The sequence below is a fragment of the Chrysemys picta genome, chromosome 7 (assembly GCF_011386835.1).
Source record: "Chrysemys picta bellii isolate R12L10 chromosome 7, ASM1138683v2, whole genome shotgun sequence".
Classification (NCBI taxonomy): domain Eukaryota; kingdom Metazoa; phylum Chordata; order Testudines; family Emydidae; genus Chrysemys; species Chrysemys picta.
The window spans coordinates 30,489,820-30,511,603 of NC_088797.1; the positions used below are offsets into that span (position 1 = coordinate 30,489,820).

At 48.8% G+C, this 21,784-nt stretch overlaps 1 protein-coding gene across 9 annotated transcripts in view; it reads right to left on the reverse strand.

The window, feature by feature from the left end:
- Nucleotides 1-17,283, reverse strand: part of DNAJC4 (DnaJ heat shock protein family (Hsp40) member C4) — a 74,881-nt gene extending 57,598 nt beyond the window's left edge. For 2 of the 9 annotated variants that reach the window (XM_065552976.1, XM_005305536.5), the window contains exons 1-2: nt 17,152-17,206; nt 14,764-14,880 (exon numbers count right to left, since the gene is read on the reverse strand). Coding sequence is in view for 1 of the 9 variants with exons in the window: in XM_065552978.1 (XP_065409050.1) it covers nt 14,764-14,831 (68 nt within the window). In the remaining 8 variants the exon portion in view is untranslated. Of the gene's footprint in view, nt 1-4,742; nt 4,802-14,763; nt 14,881-17,151 lie in introns of those variants that run through there. The other 7 variants (XM_065552974.1, XM_065552975.1, XM_024100257.3 and 4 more) reach the window with 7 other exon arrangements.
- Nucleotides 17,284-21,784: the final 4,501 nt, after the last annotated feature.

Genomic DNA, 21,784 nt, shown 5'->3' on the forward strand with positions numbered 1-21,784 from the left:
ACATGATAACTTTTGAAGGCCACATCAGATCAATTCCTAAATTTCATGGAATGTTCTAGGCATCAATGGCCAGAAGCCTCTGGATTTTGATGACAATCAGAAAACTAGAAAGGGGGACACCCAGCGCCCCTTTCGTCTGTTGAGCAGACCCAGCAGCTTCCACCAGAGCTGTAATTGCACCTTAGCTGTGCCCATCTTCTCAATTACATTTAAAATATTGACAGTCTGAATGACTTATCTCCCAGAGAGAAAGAAAATAAATAATCCTGGAGAGGAGAAGGTGGGGCACGCAGAGAATGGGGGACCCTGATATGGGGAGAGTGGGGAATGGGGGCACACAGACTCCTTGGAAGAGGGAAAGGGGGCACACAGAGCCCCTGGCATGAGGGAAGGGGTGGAGGAAGTTGCGGGGAGCCCCTGAAATAGAGGGGGATGAGAAGGTGGCACCCAGATAGCTTGGGAACTGCAAATAGAGGAAGGCGAGGAGCCCCTGACGTGTGCAATCAGTTCGGCCGACAGATGCAACAAAGTGCGCGACCTTCTGTCAATTCTTCCTTTGCCTGTTTAGACAGTAAGCTCTACAGGGCAGGGACTGTCTCCTACTCTGTGCAGCGCACAGCATGATGGGGACCTCGATCTGCCAGTGGGTCTGTGCAGTGCTTGGCGTGACGTGGGCCCCCAACACTGTCCAGTGCCCAACGCACAACACGAGACCCTGATCCTGGCCAGAAGCCTGCACAGCACCTGGCACAACATGATCCCAGGGGTGGGACCTGTGCAGCACGACCGTAATAACAATAATTTGATTTTCAATTTGCATCCCCATCAAACAGTTAAATTCATCGCCATGGCAACTGAGCCAGGACCCTCTCTCATCATATATCCAACTCTGAAAAGGAATCAAAGCTTTCCTGCCGTTTTTTATAACGATTTCCCGTTCTGAAAGCAAGCCAGCTAGCTGTAACCGCTCGTTGGGCGGACAGAAAATTAGCACGGTGTAATACAAACTTATCTGCCTGGCTTGTTGTGGCAGATGTATTTCTAAACCAAACAAACACAGAGTCTCCAACTAGCAGCATGGATTGTACAGTCTGAGACCCGCCTGTCAAGGAGGTTATGAATGGTGTCATTTTTTTGCCATTACAGATAAAAGCAGAGCTGCCGTCTGTTTGACTTTCCAAAGCTCCTTAGAGTTGCTCAGGCTCTATCAACCCTCACCCCACTCCGTCACAAATCTGAGGCAGCCCCAATAGCTGGAATTTCATAGTTCTCGGTCTTGTGAAGTTAAAAATAACCTCAGCGAGAAGTGGGACACTGGCAGCTCAGGAAAGAAAAGAGGGGAATTTAGACAGGATATCAGAAAGTGACAGCACCGGGAAACAGCTGTGGTTCACCAGCACAGCATAGATCCCGTTGATGTTTCCCTTTTGTCCGCACCTGCTTCCTTTGTACTAGGGAGAAGGGGACCTGCCAAGGACGTGGGATGCTTCAAAATATTTGGCATTAACCCTGGGAGCGGGAAGGGGAGGAGGGGAAAGGTGATAATGCAAGCAGCTATGGTACTGGAAGCATGGGACTCAAACAGAGTAACCACGTTTGCTCCCTATATATATATAATGCTCAAACCTAGACACACTGCTGCTCTGGCTGGGTTCTGAGACACAGAACACAATGAGCACCACTAGAGGGTTCACAAGCTATTTAAAGGGATTCCTGTACATAACACTGCTGTGCCAGGCATAAAGCCCGATTGCTCATTCCATCTGGGATGATGGGTTCTGAACCTTGGCTGTCCATAAACCAGTCAGATTAGATCTCCTGTGAATACCAGTCAAAACAGATCTCCAGCAAACAACCCCTCACCCCCTTGGTTTTTTTTGCAGGACTCCACACTAGGGGATGACGCCTAGACCTGGTGCTATCCCTATGCATAGGTGAATTTTTCACACCCAGTCTAATGGGTAGGCGCATCCCCCACAAGCCCCTTCCTGTAACAAGCAAAGCTCAGAGATGGAGGATATTTGGGGCCGGTCCTGTGCCCTGGGGAACAAATCTCAAGCTGTTGAATTACATTTCATATATGAGACATATGATTGTGAGAACACAGTCTTCTTCAGTCAGGCAGGAAGGAAGAGAGGAAGGTTGAATCTGGGTTGGGACTCAGAACACCCGGGTTATTCTCAGCTCTGGCAGTGACCTGCTCAGTAACCTTAGGCAAGTCACTTCCCCACTCTGTGCCTCAGTTTCCCCCACACCTCTTGTCTATTTAGGTTATATATTCTCTGTAACAGTGCAGCACTCGGCATAATGGGGGGCCCCGATCTCCACCTGCGGGAGCGGTCTGTGCAGTGCCTGGCATAAGGCTCCCCCCCTCAAACTCCATCTTCTTTCAGAAGAACTGAAAGAACATTGTGCCAGGGACAGGCAGACAATAGGACAGTGTGCTGTATTCCCGGATGTCACTCTAAGACTGGATAGGCTTCTGAAGTTGACGGGCAAGGTTCCACTGGCAATGGTTCATACAGGCACTAATGACACTGTGTCACAGGGTATCTTGCATATAGCAGATGACTTCAGGAAACTCAGAAGTGTGGTGAAGAAAAAGAAAATCCAAGCTATCTTCTCTGAGATCCTTCCTTCCCATGAGCGAAGGAAAGCAGAAGATTCAGGAAGTGAACCGCTGGCTAGGTAAGTGGTAGAGGGTTTTGGTTTTCTGGAACATTGGTCAAACTTTTATGGGAAAGAAGCTGTATAGTTTGGATGGCCTCCACCTCAGTAGGAGGACGACCAATCTCTTTGAGGACAGGTTGGCTTTAGCAGTCAGCACGGGGTTAAACTAATAACAAAATGGGAGGGTAAAAAGAGGGAAGATATAAGCACCCAGCACAAAATCAAGATGTTGGGAACAAAATAAATAAAGGAACCAAAGGACATGGAGAAGAAATTTTTGAATTGCCTATATACCGATGCTAGGAGCCTGGGTAACAAACGAGGAATTGGAATGGCTCATTTATGGGCATAAATTTGATCTAGTTGCTATTACTGAAACCTGATGGGATGATTCATATAATGGCAAGGCGGCTCTGCATTCTGCTCCCACCCCATCCCAAGCGCTGGCTCCGCAGCTCCCATTGGCCAGGAACTGCAGCCAATGGGAGCTGCAGGGGCAGAGCCTGGGGAGGGAGGCAGTGTGCAGAGCTGCCTAGCTGCACCTCTGCCCGCAGGTGTTGCTCCCATTGGCGGCGGTTCCCAATAAATATTTCTGTTCTGTATTTGGGGGAAAAACAGATGATATAGTCTTATCACATGGTGATGATAACACTCTATCCATTCCACTAGTATCTCTGGAGGATGTTAAACAGAAGCTACTGAAGTTAGACATCTTTAAATCAGCAGAACCAGATAATTTGCATCCAAAGGTTTTAAAAGAGCTGGCTGAGGAGCCTGCTGCATCATTAATGTTGATTTTCAATAAGTCTAGGAGCACTGGGGAAGTTCCAGAAAACCGGAAGAAACCTCATGTTGGACCAATTTTTAAAAAGGGTAAACAGGCTGGCCCAGATAATTCTGTGCAATGCCAAGCACAACGGGGTCCCCAATCTTGGCTGGAGGTATCAGTGTAGCGGCCAGCATGAGGGGGGGTTCCCAACATCAGTCGGGGGTTTCCATACAGTGCTTGACACAACAGGGGCCCTGATCTCAGGTGGGACCCTTAGATGCTACTTGAATACCCATAATAACTAATAGACTGCATGCCATGGTGATCCCCCTAATTGCTCTGCAGGCTGTCTCCCTTTCTCCTACCATTTGTCTGACTTTGCTTCTTTGCAGTGCCAGCTCTTGAGAACAGAAACAATACCCTGCACTTTGCACACTCCCTTACACTGTGCTCTAGATCTGCTCCAGTTCAAACAGGAATTAATCCTATGGGCTGTATTAGACAGGAGGTCAAACTAGATGATCACAGTGGGCCCTTCTGGCCTCGTAATCTATGGGTACATCTACACTGGAATAAAAGACCTAGGGCACTGGCCACGGCTGGCCCAAGTCAGCTGACTCAGGCTTGTGGGCTAAAAACTGCTGTGTAGGCATCCGGGTTTGGCTGGAGCCTGGGCTCTTGGACCCTCCCCCTCGCAGGGTCCCAGAGCTCAGGCTCCAGTATGAATCTGAACATCAACACAGCAATTTTACAGCCCCGCAGCCTGAGCTTTGCGAGCCCAAGTCAGCTGACCCAGGCCAGCTGCTGGTGTTTAATTGCTGTGTAGATGTGTCCGATGAAATCAGAGCACGACAAACTCCCAGTCCAAGCGGGTAGTGATTTACACCCTGCTTTGCTCTGCTGTAAATAACTGCACGGAGTATATGTAAATCCCCCTGGAAAACACCAAGTGCCTTTCATGTGATGACCACCTCTGGTCCCCTTCCAGCGGGCACCACTGAGCCTGCCTCTTGCTGCATGGCTGGCAGGACACCTGCACTTGGCATTTGTTTCCAGACGTGTTTGCTGAAGCGCTGAGCCTGCGATCCAGCCCTTGGGTAAATGTCGGGGGTGGGGGGGGTGGGAGGGAGAGTCACTACCCTTTTCGCCTACTCGACAGCCTGATGTGTTTATTTGTGCAGTTAGCAAAAACACCATCTGGCTGGTTACAGCACAGAGACCACTAAATCATTCTGCACCATTAGCCCTGTCAAAAACAAACAGAGGGAAGATGCCAGGCACGGAGTTTCCAAAGGGCAGGTACTTGCGACTTTAAGACGTCACAGTCCACTCATGTAAAGAGCCGGATGACTGCTACTGGACCTATTGGAAAGAAAGGAGGGATGAGGCTTTTTGATCTGTGTCTGTACAGTGCCTAGTGCAATGAGGTGCTGGCCCATGGCACAATCGCAATATGCATAATAAATAACAATGAGGACAATTACAATTACCTGGCATTCCCTTCAGGTTCTGTCTACCTATTCACATGGGCATCATATCTGGGCATTTCATAGTCACTCACAACTCCCTCTGGCCTGTGAGATAGGAAAGTACCATTCTCCCTATCTTACACATGGGGAAACGGAGGCAAGAGAGGAGGGGAGTGACTTGCCCTAGGTCATGTGGAGTCTGTGGTAAAACCGGGAATCGAACCCAGATCTCGTGAATCCCAGTCCAGTGCCTTAGCTACAAAAGCACTGCCCTTCACAGGGGCAGAGTTAGGTGAGAACCCTGGTGTCTTAAGTGCCATTTCACTTCAAAAAGCCATCCTTCCTTTAGAAATGCTTACAACACCAACATCTTTGAGGGTGGCAGGAGCATTATCTAAGTGCTTTACATAAGAAATCGGGGTCATTATCCCATCTGTAAAATGGGATAATGACCCCGATTTCTTATGTAAAGCACTTAGATAATGCTCCTGCCACCCTCAAAGATGTTGGTGTTGTAAGCATTTCTAAAGGAAGGATGGCTTTTTGAAGTGAAATGGCACTTAAGACACCAGGGTTCTCACCTAACTCTGCCCCTGTGAAGGGCAGTGCTTTTGTAGCTAAGGCACTGGACTGGGATTCACGAGATCTGGGTTCGATTCCCGGTTTTACCACAGACTCCACATGACCTAGGGCAAGTCACTCCCCTCCTCTCTTGCCTCCGTTTCCCCATGTGTAAGATAGGGAGAATGATGGGGAAACTGAGGCATGGAGCAGGGATATGTTTTGCCCAAGTTCAAATGAGGAGTTAGTGGCAGACCTTCTGAATCTCAGCCCACAAAACCATCCTTCCCACTCTCACGTTTCGGGCATAAACTGACTTCTAGCTGACAAGGGTTAGGAAAGAATTTTTTTGGGGGTGGAGGAATTATTCCCAACTTCTTGCATCTTCCTCTGAAGCTTACAGAACTGGCTACTGCAGAGGACAGGATACTGGGCAAGACGTACCCCTGGTCTGATCCACTGTGGCTATTCCTATCATCCTAGCACATGGATAGCACTGCTGCCAAAGGTAACCAAGACTGGTGACAACAGATGTGGTTTGACACTACATTCACAAGGTTAATTCGCCAGCTCTTTGGACAGAGTGTGCCACAGCACCAGGAACTTTCACATGCTGTAGCGGTCGCATTTTTAAGATGCCATTGTTAAGGCGCTGGATCTAATCTAGGAGGAGTTTGGACCTGGATTCAACCCATCTCAAATAGTCCTTAGCCCTTCTCTAGTAATGCTTTTCATCAGCAGATCTCAAAGCCCTTTACAGAGGAAAGCAGTATCATTATACCCATTTTACAGGTGGGGAAACTGAGACACGGAGCAGGGCCGTGCCTTGTCCAAAGACACCCAGCAGGCCAGTGGCAGAGCGGGAACAGAACTAGTCTCCTAAGACCCAATCCAGTACTTTAGCCACTAGGCAACATTGCTTCCCAAGGATAGACATGTATTAGCCATTTTTCACCGATGTGGGACATAAAACAGAGATTTGGACAACAATAAGTGTCTCAAACAAGGTCAAACTGCAAGTCAAGGAGAGAGCTGAGGAAAGAACTGTTCTAATCACCGCAGCCAGAAAGAGAAAGCAGGAGTCCTGGCTTCCAGAGTCCCTTCTCTAGACAATACTCCATCCCCAGAGACAAGAAGGAGAACCCCTGAGTCCTGGCTCCCACAGCCCCCTCCATAACCTCAAGATATTGCTTTCTATCAGAGCCAGGAACAGAACTGGCTTCCAGGCCCTTGCTTTAATCACTAGGCAATAATTCCTCTCAGAGTCAGAAACAGAATCCAGGAGTCCTAGCTCGAGATGCTGCTTAAGAGCAGTGGTGCCATTCCCGTGCAAGATAAAAAGCACACAGTCGCGGTCCCCTGCCTCGGCAGCGCACTGCATGGTATGGTAACCACAGGAGTGGCACAAACCTCTCTCATGCTTAGATGTGGCTTTGCTGTCAGACAGAACACTGCATCATTTTTGCAGAGGACACAGCCGGCACTTAGGCAAGCTAGTGGGTAATCCATCTCATTCATCAAAGCTCCTGCAAAGCAGGTGGAACGCTAACAAAAAGACCACTGCTCTCTGCCCACGGCAGGGACACAGACGCTTGTATAACCCACTGGTCGGTGGGTGGGCATGAGTCTGTTACAATGCCAGCTACAGAGCCTTGGCTCTTCGGCTCAAGTTGTAGTAGCTCATACTTTGAACTCTGGAGGCTCCCAGTTCAGTGCGTGTGTAACCCAGGAGGGTGGAAGTCATGCCTGCAGGGGAGAGGAGCACAGGCTAACCCCTTTGTTGCAAGGCTGGGTGAAGTGCTTCTTTCCATCCCCATCCAGCTGCCTGTACAACTGGATCCCCAGTTTTGGACCAGAATTCCCAACAAATGAGGGGGGGGGGGGGAAATAAAAGATTAATAGTTTTTAAGTCCAGAAGGGACCATTAGATCATCCAGTCTGACCACCAGAGAATTTCATCCAGTTAGCCCTGTACTGAGCCCAATAACTTGGGTTTGACTAAAGCATCTTCCAGACATCAACAAATGGAGACTCCACCACTTCCCTTGGGAGTTTGTTCCAATGGTTAATCACTGGCACAGTGAAACATTGGTGTCTTATTTCTAATTGGAATGTGTCTGGTTTTAACTTTCAGCCATTGGTTCTTGTTCTGCCTTTCTGTACTAGGTTACAGAGCCCGTTTGTACCCAGGATTTTCTCCCTATGAAGGGCTTAGCTACACAGGAAAATTTCCCAGCATAGTTACAGAGGAATAATTATTTCACTATAGTAGTTATGCCAATATAACTCCCCCATGTGGACACTCTATTCTAGAATAAGAGGGATTTTATTCCAGAATAAGCTGTCCTCACAGGGAGTTCTGTCTAGTGCTCTGTAAGGCTACGACGGTCAATTTCCCCAGGTAAACAAGTCCTCAGTGACTTTCAATGTGACTTTGGCTCCTAAGTCACTTTTGAAAATGGGACTTAGGCATTTTTGAAAACTGCATCCCTACACTAAACCAAAATACACCTCTTTTAAACCTAAAATAAAAGGGACAATGTGGATATTTGCTATGGTTTAACATCACATCTTAAATATAATTAGAGATATTTTCTCATTTAGATATGCTCTTGATATGTGTGTGTACAGTATCTAGCACAACGGGGTCCAGACCAAAGTCAGGGACTCCTGATCTACACATTGATTTTGTATCAATATCACTGTTGGTTAAGGCAGTGATTTCTTTACTGATATAGTGATACCGGTCCAACCCCTAGGGTGGACGCAGTTATACTGGGATAAAAGTGCCTTATACCAGTATAGCTTATTCCCCTTCGCTTAAGGAAATCAGCACAAATATAGCTCCAGCCAGACTAGGGGGCTTGGATTGCTTTAGCTACATGGGTGCAGCTTTTGCATACAGACAAGGCCTTATGCAACCCTAACCCAATGGGGCTCTGATCTCAGCTGGGGACTCTACGCACTACTGTAGTAGCAATAAGAAATAATATTACAATGCTGGTTTGTGAGTACAGAGCTGATTTTGAAACCCTGGCTCCTTTCAGCCAAAACACCCTCACAAGCCTCAATCCAGCTATGAATTCACTGTTCAAACCATTTTTTAACCAGCAGACAAAGCAGTGGGGAAACACAAGTCCATTTGTTTTCGCAGTAATCTTGTAGTATACAGAGCGCTCTATCAAACCATTCCTTGCCTGGACCTCGCTAGTTGCATCCCAGAGAGAATGGCCACAGCTGAACAGAAAGCAGGAATTTAGAATAGAAGGGGCTGAGGCAGCAAAAATTCACACCAAAAAGCAACATGAATGGAAAGCTGCTAAAAGCAAGCAGCACTGAAATAGCTCCAGGGACTGGAGATCAGGGCACAGAATTGAGTAGCATATAGTATCAAGGGACCATAATTTTGCATTTACCACATGATAAAAATGTAGGTACTCTGGTGGTTAAACCAGGGGGGCTGTGAGCCAGGACGCCTGGGTTCTGTTCCCAGTTCTGGGAACAAAGTGGGTTCTAGTGGTTAGCATAGGAGACTGGGAAAGAACACCTGGGCTCTCTTCCCAGATCTGGGAGAGGAGTGGGGTCTAGGAGTTAGGACTCTTGGCTTCTATTCCCAGCTGAGGGGGGAATGTGCTCTAGAGGTTAACATAGGAGGGTGACTGTGCATCAGGACTCCTGGTTCTCATCCACTAACTGTTACTCCTGGGGGAATTCTGCATCAAAATTAGAAGTTCTGCACCAAAAAAAAATAAAAAATTGGTGCACAATATTTTAAAATTCTGCAAATTTTATTTGTCAAAATAACACTACATAATCATGCCAGTTTCAATTATTTGGAAATTTATTTCAAAATACCTGTCAGCAAGTATGTCTGTAACATTACAAACACACACAAAAATTCCCCCAGGAGTAGAGAGTTAAAGAAACCCCTAAAACAGCCCAGTTCCTGTTTCTCTGCACCCCCACCCCGAGCCCAGCTGGAGGGCCAGACACCCACAACCCCTCCCCACCCAGAGCCCAGCCGCAGCCCCCCACAACCAATACACCCAAACCCCCTCCCCCCTAGAGACCAGCCACAGGGCCCCCCCTTGCCCAGATACCCACCCCCTTCCCTCCAAAGCCAAGCCACGGGGCCTGCCCTAGCCCAGAAACCCCCGCGCCCCAAAGCCCAGGGATCCAGAGGGAGAAACAGCCCGATGCTTGGTCCCAGGCTTGTGTGGAGTTTCCTGCACACAGTTGCCGTCTCCTTCCCTTAGAGCGTGCAGGGAACTGGAGCTGCTGGGAACCCTCTAGCTCCCCCCACCTCCCCCCGCAGTGTCTTCTATAAGCAAGCTGGGCTCTGCCAGGTCCAGAAGCCCCTACTGTCGACCAGCAGCACTGCACCCCATTTCTGTGGGGGAAAGGAAATTCTACACGCACAACATTAATTTCTGCAAAATTCTGCATGGCGCAGTGACGCAGAATTCCCCCAGGAGTAGGTAACTGTATCTGGCTTTGGGCAATTCACTACCCCAATCTGAGCTTCAGTGTATTTTTATCAGTCTTGCAGATGGATGCTGACCTATCTGATAGGAGACTTTTAAGTGGGTTTAACATTTGTAAATTGCTTTGAGAATGTGCAATGAAATCTGAAAATTATTTGATATTATTCTGGTACATTTTCATTCATGTTATACTGGTGCTTGCTGGACTCGTACTAAAAGGATAAAGACTTGTTAAAAAGCTAAAAGACGCATTCCAAGGATACATCGACACGAGGAAAAAAGGTGTTTTCTCACCTCATGTTACTTTGTGTTAACTAATGAAGAAAAGGCAGTCTGTAATTTTCATGTGAGTCAGAAGGACAGGGAAAACCCTGAGCTCCCCCATAGTTCTTACCTTGACCTGCTAACACATGTTCCCAGATTCACAGATTATAAAGCCAGATAGGATCACTGTGACCATCTAGTCCAGGGGTGGGCAAACTTTTTGGCATGAGAGCCACATCAGGGTTCCAAAACTGCATGGAGGGCCGGGTAGGGAAGGTTGTGGCTCCCCAAGCAGCCTGACCCCCGCCCCCTATCCATCCCCTCCCACTTCCCACCCCCCTCAGAACCCCCCACCCATGCAACCCCTCCTGCTTCTTGTCCCCTGACCGCTCCCCCCCCAGGACCCCACCCCCTATCCAACCTCCCTCCTCCTTGTCTCCTGACTGCCCTGACCGGCCCCCCGGGACTCTCATGCCTATCCAACTCCCCTGTTCTTCGTCCCCTGACCGCCCCCTTGAACCTCCGCCCCATCCAACCACCCCCTGCTCCCTGTCCCCTGACAGCCCCCCAGGACCCTCTGTCCCTTATTCAACCCCCCCTCCCCCCGCTCCCTGCCCCCTTACCATGCCGCTCAGAGCAGCATGTCTGGCAGCCGCGCCGCCCGGCTGAAGCCAGCCACGCCACCACACTGCCCGGCAGGAGCCTCACAGCCGTGCTGCCCAGAGCACTGGCGGTACGGCGAGCTGAGGTTGTGGGGGAGAGGGGACAGCAGGGGAGGGGCCGGGGGGGCTAGTCTCCCCGGCTGGGAGCTCAAGGGCCAGGCAGGATGGTCACGTGGGCCGGATGTGGCCCACGGGCCATAGTTTGCCCACCTCTGATCTAGTCTAACCTCCTGTATAACAGACCATAGCACTGAACTAATTCCTGGTTGAACTAGGGCAGATCTGTTAAAAAAAAAATCCAATTGTGATTCTAAAATTGCCAGCGATGGAGAATCTATCCACAATTAATCAACAGTTGATTACCTCACTGGAAAAAATTGTATCTCATTTCTGGTCTGAATTTGTCTAGCTTCAAATTCCAGCTATTGGATCTTGTTAGATCTTTGTCTGCTTGACTGCAGAGCCCTTTTGTTAATACTACATACCGTCTTCAGCGTGGATCAAAACTCAGAATTTCCATTCTATGGGAAACTCCAACATTTCCAAATTTCTTTTCATCCCATATCAGAGCAAAATCAAAATAGACTGTGAAACGAAAATTCCAAAATACTTCCTTTTTGTTAACATCAGAACGACATTTCAGTATGGCTGTTTTGATTTTATCAGGACAATCATATATACTGGCATAAACCAACCTCGCAGACTAGACCTTCTATTTCATAAAGGAGGGGCAGAGCATTTACACAGCTGGCCTGCACCCAGCAGCGATCCACTCTGAGCGCCCTTATTACCAAACACAGGGGCATGCCGTGGAAGAGCTAGGGCGGCCCTTGGATGGAAATACCAACACGACTCAGTGACGCACCCGGTAGATCACTTGCTCTGTTGGAGCATGCCCGCAGCTACTTGCATAAGGGCCTCCTCTGTGCACGCTCTCTCTGTCATGGGGATTTAATGCCTCATGATGCCCGCTGCACCAGTGGAACGTCAGGGTTGGAAGCTGAGTAAGTGGGACCAGCGTAAACTCCATTTTGCAGCAGTGCAGTGCACTGGGGGTTTGCATGCACTTAGCTACATCAATCCAAACATGCCCACTTTAGACAGACTGTTCGCCAGCATGGAGATCTTTTTGCTACATCCTACACCTGGGGTCGCCTACTGGCTGCACTGGCATTCAGCAAAAAGCCATCATTCCAGTGCCATGGCAACTGCCAATCCTCCTGCTAATGAGAGAGGGGCCCTTCCCTCCAGCCCTCGCCACCTTACCCAGCCTCAGAAATCTCACGTTTATTACTGCAAGTTCCAGAGATCAAGAACACAGAACCACTGAACCCAGGCTGCAGAGAACATTATGTGGCCCGCAGACCTGAGTTCCCCAGCAGTTGAATCCCATTGCTTTTTGAGTAGCCCTCAGCAGGGTGAGTGGCAAACACAACACCCAGTGGTACAGCCAAACTGCACAAGGCCTGCTGGGATATAGCTTCAACACCGAGCCATAGATTTTAAAGCCACGAGAAACTTTAGGTCATCTAGACCTGGTCTACGCTTAGAAGTTTTGCTGGCATAGTTATACCTGAGGGTGTAAGTTTTTGCTGACACAGTTGTGCCAGAGAAAACCCTGGCAATGCAGTTTTTGCTGTAATAGATTATTTCACTTGGGGTACTGGTATAAACTATATTGGCAAAAGGACTTTTTTTCCAGTATAAACTGCTTCTACACGGGGAGGGTTTGCCAGTACAGCTATACCAGCAAAACAAGGCCCTACTCTGACCTCCTATATAGCAGAGGCCAGAGAATTCCACTGTTACCATTTTGTATTGAGTCCAATCACTTGTGTTTAACTAAAGCATCTTCCAGAAAGACATTGAATCTGGAGTTCAAATGGAGAATCCACTACTTTCCTTGGGAGTTTGTTCCAAGGGTTAACCACCCTCTCCGTTAAAAAAAACAACTGTGCTTTATTTCTAATGTGGATGTGTCTGGCTTTAACTTCTAGCCATTAGGTCTTGCTCTGTCTCTCTCTCCTAAAGGGCCCTTTAGTACCCAAGATTATCTCCCCGTGAAGGTACCTACATACTGTAATCAAGTCACCTTGCTATCTTCTTTCTGAAAAACACATTGAGCTCTTTAAGTCTCTCACAGTCAATTTTTCCCCGCCCTCAAATAATTTTTGTGCCTCTTCTCTGCACATTCTCTGGTTTCTCCCTTTTAAAATGTGGATGCCAGAACTGGACACAGTATGGGTCTCACCAATGCCATATTCAGAGGTAAAATCACTTCCCTGCTTCTATTCACTATTTCCCTGTTTGCTGAAAGATGCTGGGCTCCTACTTATGGCTCAGGGAGCTGAGAGTGCTCAGTATTGCACAGGCTTTGGTATTTAATGCCCAGTTGCTCTATGGTTTAGGTTTCCTTTCCCCACCTTCCTTTCCAGTTGAGTTTTAGGCAAGCCACAACTAGGATATTTTCTGTATCAGTGCCCACTAGAAAAAGAAACCTCCCTCGAGGGCGATTTATTTCAACTATGAAAAGGGCAGCGCTTTAACGGCTTCCACATGAGGAGAGCCACTGCCAAAAGAAATAATATTCTCTACTTGTTTCACTCACAAATATTAACATCTTTAATCTGTGATATTTTTCTGAGGGCCCATAAAAATACCTCAAAACTGGTGCTTAAAGGAAAAAACTCCCACCATGGCATAGTTCTATTAATGGGCTTTGGCTGCCCCTTGGCTCAGAAATGTCCTCAAAAGCCCAGTCACTAAAGGCCAGCTCATCAGCTGGTGTAAATCGGAGCAGGTCCATTGAAGCCAGCAGATTATAGGTGATGAAACAAGAAACTCTCATATGAGATGGCTCCAGCCCCAGGTGTATTGCTTTATACCAGACGCTCTCAAACTGTGGTCCATGGACCACCAGTGGTCCACGAGCTCCATTCAGGTGGTCCACGGATAGTTCCCTCTAAGGTGCACACCTGGGCAGCTGCACGCAAGAGAATGAAGGGCGACCCACCTTATTAGTGGAGTCGTGCAGGCATGGCTCTACTAATTAGGTGCCTGGACCCTGGAGAAGATGCACACGTAAGATGAGGTGGTGGCCTTGGGGGGAATAGGGGCTAGCTGGGAGGGGGCAGTGGGGTGAGAAGAGGGGGTGGGGGGAATTTGGGATGTTCAGGGCTGTGGCGGCCAGAGCAAGAGGCAACTTTCCCCAGTTCCAGGGCTGCCGCAGCAGGGGAAAGACCCCTCACCTTCCCAGTCCCAGCTTGGGGGCTGCGGCGGGGGGGGAGGGAGAGGGCACATCCATCGCATTAGAAAGGTAAGACTACTGATATTAAAATATGAGTTGTGTGCTTTTATTTGTAGAACAAAAAACATTAATTATTATTAAGGGTTTTTTTATAGAGCGCTTTTATCCAAAGCGTTTTACAATAGTTAGCTAACGGTACAAACAACATTTGGAAAGTGGTCCGTCGAGACCCTCAGCAATTTTCAAGTGGGCTTCAAAAAAAAAAAAAGGCTTGAGAACCACTGCTCTATACAGAATAGCTGATAATGCTAATAAACCCTAGCTCTTCTACAGGACTGGCTCCAGCATTTCTGCTGCCCCAAGCAAAAAAAAAAAAAAAAAGCCGCGATCGGCGGCGGCAGTTCAGCGGCAGGTCCTTCGCTCCTAGAGGAAGTGAGGAACTTGCTGCCCCTGAATTGCCGCAGGTGCCGCCCCTCTCCCTTGGCCGCCCCAAGCACCTGCTTGTTAAACTGGTGCCTGGAGCCGGCCCTGCTCTTCTATAGCACCTTTCTTCCGTAGAGCTCAAAGTGCTTTACAAAAGGTCAGTATCATTCTCACAGATGGGGAAACTGAGGCACAGAGAAGTAAAGAGACTTACCCAAAGCCAGTGGCAGAGCTGGGAATAAAACGCTGGTATCCCGAGTCCCAATCCAGTGCTCTGGCCATTAGATCACACTGCCCTCCTGGAATTCCTCACACCAAGGCCTTGTCTGGACTAGAATAAATGGGATGGCATTAGGAAGTGTTAGCTCACATGTTGGAAGCATCTAACCTAGCTCCCAATTTTACCACCTAGGTCCCCTGGTGGGATATTGAAATCTGCCTATCTGCATATTTAGGCACCTAAATCTTTTTTTAAAATCTGATTCTTAGCCCTTCAGTCTGGACCAACAAAATCAGCATCAGTTAATCACCCTTGGACATAGTCCTGGAAGGCACCTGTGGGGTCACTGAGTCCAGTCCCAGCTACTGCAGGCAACACCATCATATAATCCCAGGCATAAATGTATCAAATTCCATGCTCAAACTAACTGGGTTGTTTGCCCCCACTGCTCCTATGGGGAGGCTGCTCCAGAAGTCCCTCCTCTAATGGGCAGAAACCATTATTTCCAGCTAAAATTTATTCCTGTCCAGTTTATCCCAATTGGTTCTTGTGCCAACATTGTCCTTTAGCTTCAATAGCTCTTCTCCCACCCTGGGATCCCCTCCCAAATGGATGTATTTCTAGAGAGCAACCAGATCCCCTCTCAGCCTTCATCTGGCCAGGTTAAACAAGCCTCTCATAAAATTGGCTCTCCATTCCCCTCATCAGCCTAGAAGCCCTTCTCTGCATGCAGCTACTTTGACCAAATGACACACTCTGCTCCACACCTGGATTTAACTTAATATTCCCTGAGTTTAAGGCCCAAATTCAGTGTGTTATTTAATTTTTTTTTTAAGTTTTACAAAACACAGTAAGAAATGGCTTTGTGACATTAAAAAAAAAAACCACAACACAATCAAATAGAAATAGATTATTTGGGTAAATATCCACACACACACACACACGATCAGCCTCCCACCCATATGAACAAAGAATGCTGTTCACGTGGCTTTGATCCTGATTCAGGTCACAATACAAATAATTTATAAAAGGGAAAACTGTTAAAGGAAAGATTTCAATCATTTAAACATTGGATGGTCTTGTGGTTAAATAATAATCCCTAGCTCTTATCTAGCACTTTTCAACAGTAGATCTCAAAGCACTTTACAAAGAAGGCCAGCATCATTATCCCCTTTTTACAAATGGGGAAACTGAGGCATAGAGTGGAAGTGACTTGTCCAACGTCACCCAAGATTGAAGCACTGAACTGGGACCCAGGAGATCTGGGCTCAATTCCTGGCTCTGCCATTGAACTCCCTGTGTGGGCAAGTAATTCAGTCTCTCTGGGCCTTAGTTTCCCTGTCTATAAAAGAGGGGATGATCTTTCTTATCGGTTTAGATTGTAAGCACTTTGGGTGCAGGGACTGTATTTCCCTGTGTGTCTGTGTAACACTTAGCACAAGGGGGGGGGGGGGGCTTGCTCTTGGTCAGGGTCTGTGCAGCACCACAATGGGGGCCCTAGTCTCAGTCAGGTCTGTGCAGTGCCTGATACAACAGGGGGCCCGATCTCTGTCCAGCACAGCCGTCCAGCACCCAGCACAATGTGTTGGGGCCTCTAGGCACTATTGTAATACACATATTAATAAATAGTCAGAACGGAATTAAAGATCAAATCTCAAAGGTGGCTGGAGATTTTTGGTGCCTGACTAGAGATGCCCAGAGGTGCTGAGCATCCACCGCTCCCCTGGACTTCTGGGTGCTGATTAGGGCCCAACCTCAGCCCCACAGGTGTGTCCAGCTGGGCCCCCCAAAGTTGAAAGGGCTTTTTCCATTAAATCACTTTAGGTTTCACCAGCCAGTTGGGAACAGGGGTAAATCACAGCGTGTGAGCCAACAGCTCTGCCCACCCCGGAAGGGTCATGCCCTTCCAGAGAAAGGGCTCTGGGGGTGGGGGGACACTCAGAAGTGGGGGGACATAATGCAGTAGGGGGAGGAGGAATGGGTGACAGTGGGGGGCGGGTACAGGGGGCAAGAGGTGGGGGGTGCAGTTGCCACAGGGGGAGGGGGCAGATACTGCAGGGGGGCAGTTATGGGGGGAGTTACTACAGGGGGCGGGGGCTAGGGTGACCAGACAGCAAATGTGAAAAATCGGAACAGGGAGTGGGGGGGTAATAGGAGCCTATACAAGAAAAAGACCCCAAAATCAGGACTATCTCTATAAAACCGTGACATCTGGTCACCCTAGTGGGGGCATTAGTGTGGGGGTCACATGCTGCGGGTGGGCAACAGTGGAGGCTGCAAAGGATAAAAAGGGGGCAAACCGAGGGGGGGGGGCGGGCTGGTGGGAAGGGGGTAAAGGAGCCTGCACGGGGGGGGAGGAGACCGGTTGTCATAGAGACTTACGCTGGGCCCCAGCCGCCATTTTCCGGCCTCCTCCGGCAGCAGCTGCAGCTGCCCGTCGGGGAGCGGGGGGAGTGGTGACGGCCGGGCCCCGCCCCCAGCCCCAGCTACTGGGCGCCGTGGCGGAGCCCGGTGCGGCTCTGCGCTGCATCCTGGCACTAGGCCGGGACAGGTATGAGGCCAGGCCGCTGCCGGGGGCGAGGGTCTAGCTCCTGCCTCGCTCTGGGAGCCAGGACGCCTGGGTTCTGTCCCAGCTCTGGGAGGCCAGTGGGGGCTGGGAGCCAGGACGCCTGGGTTCTGTCCCAGCTCTGGGAGGCCAGTGGGGGCTGGGAGCCAGGACGCCTGGGTTCTATCCCCAGCCAACCCATTGTAAGGCAGCACGAACGTGTAAACCCGAGATCGGGCTCTTCTGATGCCTGCCGCCCAGCACGGGTGGGGACTGGAACACAGACTTCAGCTCCCTGCCTGCGCTAACACATACGGTTCCCATGATCCCCAGTGCTGCCCTCATGCTTCTCTGGCCTGCTGAAGCCCTCCAACGCTCTCCCCTCAGCTGCTGCGATCGCTTCCACCTCGCCACCTTCATTCAGGATCCCCAGCACGGAACAGATACTAGTGGCAACAGCTGTTAAATCAACCTCTGTTTCCCCACCAGGCCCCCTTCCCTGCGTGGCTGCTCCCCTCCACTATTAGGGTTCACTGGGCAGCTGAGCACATCTTTGTTCCCCTGCGCTGCCCTGGCCTCAATGACGGTGAAGCAGCAATGGGCAGATGCCAGGCAATTCAGCTGCCTGCCTCTACGTGTAGCATGTAATGTAGATTACTCCCTTCTGACCCCCACAGTTAGCCAAAATTCAGGGTAACACCGGTTAGGATTGAAGCTAGGCAACATTTTTCAGCCAAAACGTTGGGCCAAAAAATGCAGATTTGGGCTGACCGAAAAATGTTGTGAATTTGTGTCAAATTTGCCAAATTGTTTTGGTTTTAAAAAAATCCAAAATATTTGGTAATTTTTGAAAGGAAATATTTCAGTTTTTCCAGTTCAAAATGACTTGTCCTTTCAAAATTTACTTTGATTTTATTTAAACAAAATTCAGAGAACGCATAAACAAGTTTGGAAACCAAATGGTTTGACGGAAACAGGATTTTTTTTCCAGCTTTTTGATTCACTGCCAAATTTGAAAAACTTTCAGTTTGGGTCAACCCTAGTTTTCTTCAATTTTTCAGAATGATCAGCAAACTGGAAAGACCCTGTCCCTCTGGTCTCCGCAGCTAGTGCAACTTTGCTCACAGTCACAATGTGCCTCTTTCAGGTAGCCCTTAGCCCAAAAAGCTCTCACTCCCCCTGGGCTTTTCTCCCTGCTTCTCTGGGCTGAGCCCCTGGCTTTCTGATCCTTCTCGGCTTCTCTTTCTCATGCATACCTCGGCTAGAATGATACCCATCAAACACCTCTGCCCACCACATGCACCTTGTTTTGGGCAGTGTGACATATGCCTGTGGTTGGGGTGGAGGCCCCTATTGTTTCATAGAGTTTTAAGGACAGAAGGGACCATCAGTCCTCCTGTACAGCACAGTCCACTTAGTTTTGCTCATTTATCCCATATTGAGCCCAATGACTTTAGTTTGACCAAAGATTTCAGTCCTCCTCAGGAAACTAAACTGTTGTGTACTGCAGGCAAAGAACAGGAGAAACCAGGCGGCCACCCATGCGGGAGGCCCTGTGATGACAGGGAATTGATGAGGTCGGACAGATGACCCCCGCTGGTGACCCATGCTACAGAGGAAGGTGAAAAAACACAAAGGTCCCTGCCAATCTGACTTGAGGGAAATTTCTCCCTGACCCTAAATCTGATGATCCGCTGGATCCTGAGCAAGCAGCCAGGCAGCTAGACAGAGGATTAACTGGATTCTGAACCACCTCAGAGCCTGGCCTACCCTCTCTGGTGTCCAGTCTCCAATCCCTGATGCTTCAGAGGAATGCAAAAAAAGCCGAACAAACCAGGCCAATTGTGCGTTGGTGGTAAAATTCCTTCCTCACTCATTTCAGCCACCTGAAAAGGAGTGTAATTGTTTTTACATGTGTCCCAAACGAAGGGCAGTGTTTACACCCACTGGTTTGAACAATCTTTCACCTCACCCATAACAGTTGGAAACATGGGAATTGCCAGACTGGATCAGAGTCATGGCCCATTTAAATCCAATGTCCTGTCTCTGACAGAGACCAGAACCCGATGATTCAGAGGAAGGTGTGAGAATCCCACAGTGGGCAGATATGGAGTAATCTGCCTTCATGAAGGTTTGATCCAACCCCTAATAGAGACTGGCTTAAACCTTGACACACGAGTGTTTATGTCCCTTCCAATCCTCTTGTAAAACTGTTCACTACGAGAACTCTGGAGGTTGTGGTGAGCCTTGCAAATGTCCCATTGCTCTTTGAAGTTCCTGGCTTCAATTTAAAACTAAACATCTTTGTTACTGCTTGAGTGATTGTAGCAGCTAGAGACCTCAGCTGAGACCATGGTCTTGTGGGTGCTGCACAGACCCTGACCGAGATCAAGCCCTTGTGGTGGATGAGGCTCAAAACCTGACTAAGATCAGGGCCCTCATTGTGCCAGATGCTTCATAGACCCAGGCCAACATTAGTGCCTTATTCTGCTGGGCACTGCATAGACACACGGTGAGAATCTGTTCATGCCCCAAAGAGTTTACAGTCTATATAGCCCAAAGGATGGATTTTTATCCCATTTTACAGATGGGGAAATGGAGGCACAGAGAGACTGAAGGGCTAGACCCAAAAAGGGACATATGCATTGTTATGCTGAGTGTTGCAATGCCTAACTCTTAGGTGCCCTGCTGCCTAGTGGCATCCTGAGCCTTGAGTTGGGTATCCATGCACTATATGGGGAGAGTTAAGCGCTGAGGACAGGAATTCTCAGAAGCCAGCAAGATGAGCAGGGACCCACTTAAGTTAACCAGGAGTGAAGTGCACAGGAAAGTGGGGGGGAGCTTAGGGACCAGATTCACAAAGATGCGTAGGCACCTAACTCCCATTGAGCTGGGCCTCCACACACCTCCCTCTGCTTGGGATTCTCAGCCATGAATTCTCTTCTGGAGCCAGGCGCCTAAGCCAGGATATTCCTTTCTTGTATAAAAGCACAGAAACTCCATCATACCTAATAGCCCAGTGGTTAGGGTACTCCCCTGGGATGAGGCAGGTTTGGGTTCCTGCTTCAAGAAATATGTAATTATTTATTCAAAGTGAAACAGCTTTAACAGAAGAGAATGGTGGAGAGAGACCCATCTGAGAGGACCCTAGAGCTAGGCTTGGCAGAGTGTATATATACATCTTCTGCTGCCTAATTCTTATATAAGTGTGATAGATAATATCCATGTTTATTTGTAAGCTTTTTTTAAATCAATGTAAGTGTTCACAGTTGTGGGAAATTATGGGTGGAGATCAGACAATGGGGGGGTAGACAATAATTATGTCATGGCAATAGATGTTGGGTTTCAAAAAGTTACGGGTAAAACACCAATTGTCAACATCACATGTCCAAATATACCAAGTAAATATACTTAAATCAAACTTTGCTAAATTCTCAAGCCGCATTTCTCTTACTTTGCTTGTCTGTACATTGCAGTTATCAATATAAATATGTTTGTCAGTTTGTGTGTGTAGGTGAAATTGATGTCTGGCCATATTTGCTGATCAAAATCTTGCCCTTCCAAGCCTACCTGTTGCCCAGTGGTCAGGGCGATCTGCTGGGTTGTGGGAGACCGAGCTGAAGGTGAGTATCGCACATCCCAGGCGTGTGCACTGACCACTGAGCTACTGGCTATTTTACACACACACTGCCTGATCGGTGTGCTCTGAGCACGCCTGCTGGATGGGACTCTGCTCAGGGGAATGTCTAGTAAAGTTTGACAATCCCACTGCAGTTGAAGAATGGACAAGGGCTCTGAGCAGCTCAGTAGCTGTGGGGTGACATAAGGACTTAGTGGCTGTCTATGGAGTTAGGAGGCAGCTGAGTGGGGGTTTTGGGAAAGTTAGTGGCACTTAATTGTTGAACTTAGGCACCTACAGAGACAGACACCTGAGTCCCTTTGTGGATCTTGACCAAAATGATTTCTCCAGGGTCACATAGGTAGTTTGTGGCAGAGATGGATATTGAGCCCAAATGTCCTGTACCCCAATGCAGCACCTTAACCACACCACAGTCATTCCTCTCCTTTGCATTTGAAGTGGTCACATAGATAACTGATTTAATGGATGTGAAGAGCCTGCTCTGAGTTCCCAAGGGACCTGCCATGCCCAGCGTGTGCCCATTCAATGGCTGACATGAGGCAAAATGCCCAGGAAAAGCAGCTCAGAGCCAGCACAGGGACTGTAAGGGGGAGGCAGTAGCTAAGCAGATCTGGGGCTCTGTGTCAGCTTCAATGGTGTTGTGGGAATGAGACCAGGAGGGGGGGCACAAGACCGTTGGCAACAATCCCCCTTTTGTCAGCACGGCTGCGATGACTTCATCCTGTTCCGGGGGACAATGCCCCCCGTGTTCCCTGGCCGGGGGCTCCCCGACAATGAGCCCAGTCAGGGCTGGCAAGCGGAAGTGACACTGTGGGAGCCCCGTTGCCAGG